Raw genomic sequence first — 3908 nt, 5'->3', positions numbered from 1 at the left:
AAAAAAAAAAAAAAAAAAAAAAATCCTATATCATCGGATCAAAGACTTTAAGTTCTAGTTTTCTTTAAAGTTTTTTTTTTCAGTTTTATCTTAATTGATTTGTTTAGGGGTCAAGTTGAGAGTAACAAATCTATCTCACTCGAGAGTAATAGATATGATTGTAACCGTGTGAGGTGAGGGTTGAGACTAAACAAAGTGACCTTTGTCAATTTCTGTTTTGTTTTATCCCAGTTCTCTCTGTTTCAAAAAAGCTCTCTCCTTTTTAATTTACAAAACAAAAAATTATAATGTTATCCAAATTTTTTTTTATGAAATTTTAAATTATATACTAGTATATTTGATAAAATAGACGAAAGTGGTCTTCTCGGATGTTCCTATTTTCCGACCAGTAGATGATGATTGCTTTGGTCAACGTTTTAAAAGAGTCTTGTTCTCTCTCTTTTACTTCCTTATTTGCGCCATTGATTTTGGCTGAAAGAAAGAAAGAAAGAAAGAAATATACAGAGAGAGATACGCTTCTATCTTTACCTCCTTTGCTGGTCGATTTCTTTCCTTTCTCTTCTTCGATTCTTGGCTATATATATATATATATCAATTCAATCTTTTTGCTTCAAAGCCTCCATTTTTATAAGTCTCCGAGCTCCAAAGGTTCGACCTTTTTCTTCTTATCTATTAGGGTTTTTGATTCTCCAAAGTTTGTGTCTTTTTTACATTTTAATCGAATCTGTTTTTTTTTTTGTTTTTGGTCAGAAATCGAAGAAGTAAAAATGGGTGATACAGATACCAATATGATGCAGAGAGTGAATTCATCTTCTGGTTCTGGTACATCGTCTTCTTCGATCCCTAAACAGGTAAAGCCTAATCTTCTTCACTTGAATCCTGCTCTTCTCCGCTCTCAGCACCACCACTTCCGTCAGCCTTTCTCCGGACCTCCTCCTCTGCCCATTCCTCCTGTTTCTCCTTACTCTCAGATCCCCGCGACTCTACAGCTTAAGCATTCTCGCTCTCTGTCTCAGCCTTCGTCTTACTTCTCCTTTGATTCGTTCTCGCCGTTCATTCCTTCTCCCCCGCCGGTTTCCGTGTCGGTGGAGGAGAATACCGGTGCCGGGTTCACTCCTTCGCTGCCTCCGTCGCCGTTCACCATGTGTCATTCTTCCAGCTCTAGGAACGCCGGAGATGGGGAGAATCTGCCGCCGAGGAAGTCTCATAGGCGTGCGAATAGTGATGTTACTTTTGGGTTTAGTTCAACGGTGGCTCCTCAGAATCAAAAGTCTCCTCCTTTGGTCCCTTCCAGGTCTCTAGAGAGATCCATCTCTGGTGGTGAGGTTTCAGATCGGTCTAATCTGGTGAAGGAAGAACCAAGAGAAGGCTTCGTCAAGGCAAGAAAATCAGAGGGTGAAGCAGCAGCAGCTATGGACGATGTTTTCACGGCTTATATGAATCTTGATAACATTGATGTCTTGAATTCTTTTGGGGGTGAAAATGGGAATGTGGAGGAGATGGAGAGCAGTAGAGGTAGCGGGACGAAGAAGACGAATGGGGGAAGTAGTAGTGATTCCGAAGGAGAAAGCAGTGCGAGTGGGAATGTGAAAGCTGCGGTGAGTTCTTCTTCTTCAGGGGTGAAGAGAAGAGCCGGTGGAGACATTGAACCGACTACTAGACATTTCCGGAGTGTTTCTATGGATAGTAGTCTCATGGGGAAGTTGAGTTTTGGTGATGAATCATCGCTAAAGCTTCCACCTTCATCCGCTAAAGTTTCCCCAACCAATTCAGGTGAAGGGAATTCAAGTGCTTACAGTGTCGAATTTGGAAATGGTGAGTTTACTGCAGCTGAAATGAAGAAGATTGCAGCTGATGAGAAACTCGCTGAGATTGTTATGGCTGATCCTAAGCGTGTGAAAAGGTAATAAGAAATAGTGGCGCTTCATTAAACGTTTTGGAGTTGTTGTTGTTAATTTGTTGTTGTTGTTGTTGTGACATGAGTGTTTGATTTGACCATTTCATTAGAATCTTGGCGAATCGTGTGTCTGCTGCACGCTCAAAGGAGCGGAAGACGCGATATATGGCAGAGTTAGAACACAAGGTGCAGACTCTTCAGACGGAAGCCACTACCTTATCGGCTCAGCTCACGCATTTGCAGGTAAGTATAAATGAAACACAAAATGTCCTGTTTGAATAAGTCAGTAGTCTTATATTGTTTCCTTTTTGTGTTCAGAGAGATTCAATGGGGTTGACGAACCAGAACAGTGAGCTGAAGTTTCGTCTTCAAGCTATGGAGCAGCAGGCACAACTCCGCGATGGTACGCACATTATATTACAAAATTCTTCATTCTCTGTATTAGGGTGGTTGAGTCGCATTAGGGTTGTTTTGTATCCGAACTCTATGGAACCAAGTCAGTATCATGTCCTTCACCAAATTGTTCGTTTTCGGGTTTCCGCAGCCCTAAGTAGGAACAATGTTTTTTGTCTATGTATGGAAAACCTTGACTTCGTCCTTTGAAAATTAGCTCTTGGCCCCTAAGTTTTTGTTTATCCTTGAGGCTCAATATATGTCTTGTTTCATTCACTCTACGAAAAGCTTTGATCTTTCTTCTAAGAGTCGAGCTACTACATTTATTGATCCTTAGTTCATCTCTCAGTTTATCCTAGAGAGGTAACATGACATTTTCCATGTTTGGCAGCTCTGTCTGAGAAACTGACTGAAGAAGTCCAGCGCTTGAAACGGGTGATTGGGGAGCTGAACCGCAGGCAAAGTGGCAGCAGCGAATCTAACATATCACTGAACCCAGAGATGTTTCAACAGCTTAGCATCAGCCAGTTACAACACCAGCAAATGCATCACCATTCCAACCAGAATAGCACCATGAAAACAAAGCACACTTCAAACGAATAGGGTAAGTAGTGCAACCTGCAGCTTCAAGTTACATATATGACAATAAACTTATGTGCAGAGTCTGTTTTGGAAATTTTATAGAACATATATAAACATCATGTCCGGGAAATTGGATTGTAATTTCCTGAAACATACACATATATATGTATAGTGGTCATATATATGGAGGCTCTCTTCCTGGACTAAGTGTTATTCTTCTGTTGTCAGTTAGGATTTTGTTTACCTTTGGATTTTGGATTTTGGATTTCTATGAGACAGACAGTTGTTTTAAGGTTTCTAGATATTACTGAATCTAATCTTATATTTGATCTATCGACAGAATCCAACGATTTGAAACTAAACTGATTCTCTTGCTTAGACCACTCTCCAGCTTCATATCCTCTTTTGTCTTTGAACATGATCTTTTTATATCCTTTGACTGAAAAACGAATGTGAGTGTTAATATTGATACTACGGGAGGTGATGGCTTACACAAAAGAGATTTAGAAAAGAGTGTCAGGCCGGCCACAACACCAAGCTAATACAAATTGTGAAATAATTGAAGTCTAGGTTTACAATGATGAAGAAGCTCAACAGTAAGCAAGAACATGCCAAATTGACCATCACTGAAAAGCAACAATAATAGCTAACAAACGTGTGAGATGTATATAAGATTATATACGCACATATATGTTAAATTCAAACGTTATACCATGATAGTAACATACGTCTATATTATTACTATATATCTGCTTTTCATTAGAAGTGATATTGTCCGAACAACTTACATTTGTCAAACTATGCAAACACTGTTTCTTATTTTTAGCCAAACTATAAAATCTCACTTTTTGGCTAAATCACGAAATTATCGCAATCTAAAGCCAACAAGATTTGGATATAGATACTCAAATCCATTTAGATACTTATTAGAGGAGTATCTGGTCAGTAACAACTTATACTGGAAGGTGCACGTTCAAAGGAAAATAAAATAAAATTAACTCGGCAAAAACACAAAAAAAAAAAAAAAAAAAAAAAA

General features: G+C 38.9%; 1 protein-coding gene across 1 annotated transcript; it reads left to right on the top strand.

The window, feature by feature from the left end:
• Positions 345–3176, top strand: LOC104702667. The gene is made up of 5 exons (XM_010418562.2): positions 345–648; positions 751–1903; positions 2008–2140; positions 2216–2300; positions 2682–3176. Exons 1-5 carry the CDS (start codon positions 393–395, stop codon positions 2891–2893), a joined length of 1839 nt encoding a protein of 612 aa, XP_010416864.1. The 5' UTR covers positions 345–392; the 3' UTR covers positions 2894–3176.

The sequence above is a fragment of the Camelina sativa genome, chromosome 7 (genome assembly GCF_000633955.1).
Source record: "Camelina sativa cultivar DH55 chromosome 7, Cs, whole genome shotgun sequence".
In the NCBI taxonomy this organism is placed as follows: Eukaryota; Viridiplantae; Streptophyta; class Magnoliopsida; order Brassicales; family Brassicaceae; genus Camelina; species Camelina sativa.
This window is presented reverse-complemented; position numbering and strand designations above follow the sequence as displayed.

What these genes read in the sequence shown, in the direction of transcription:
- LOC104702667 (XM_010418562.2), top strand. Translation starts at nt 393, where the DNA reads ATGATGATTGCTTTGGTCAACGTTTTAAAAGAGTCTTGTTCTCTCTCT. An exon ending in CTCAGCTCACGCATTTGCAG is followed by an intron (nt 2,141 to 2,215) that starts GTAAGTATAAAT and finishes TTTTGTGTTCAG; the next exon opens with AGAGATTCAATGGGGTTGAC. An exon ending in GCAGGCACAACTCCGCGATG is followed by an intron (nt 2,301 to 2,681) that starts GTACGCACATTA and finishes CATGTTTGGCAG; the next exon opens with CTCTGTCTGAGAAACTGACT.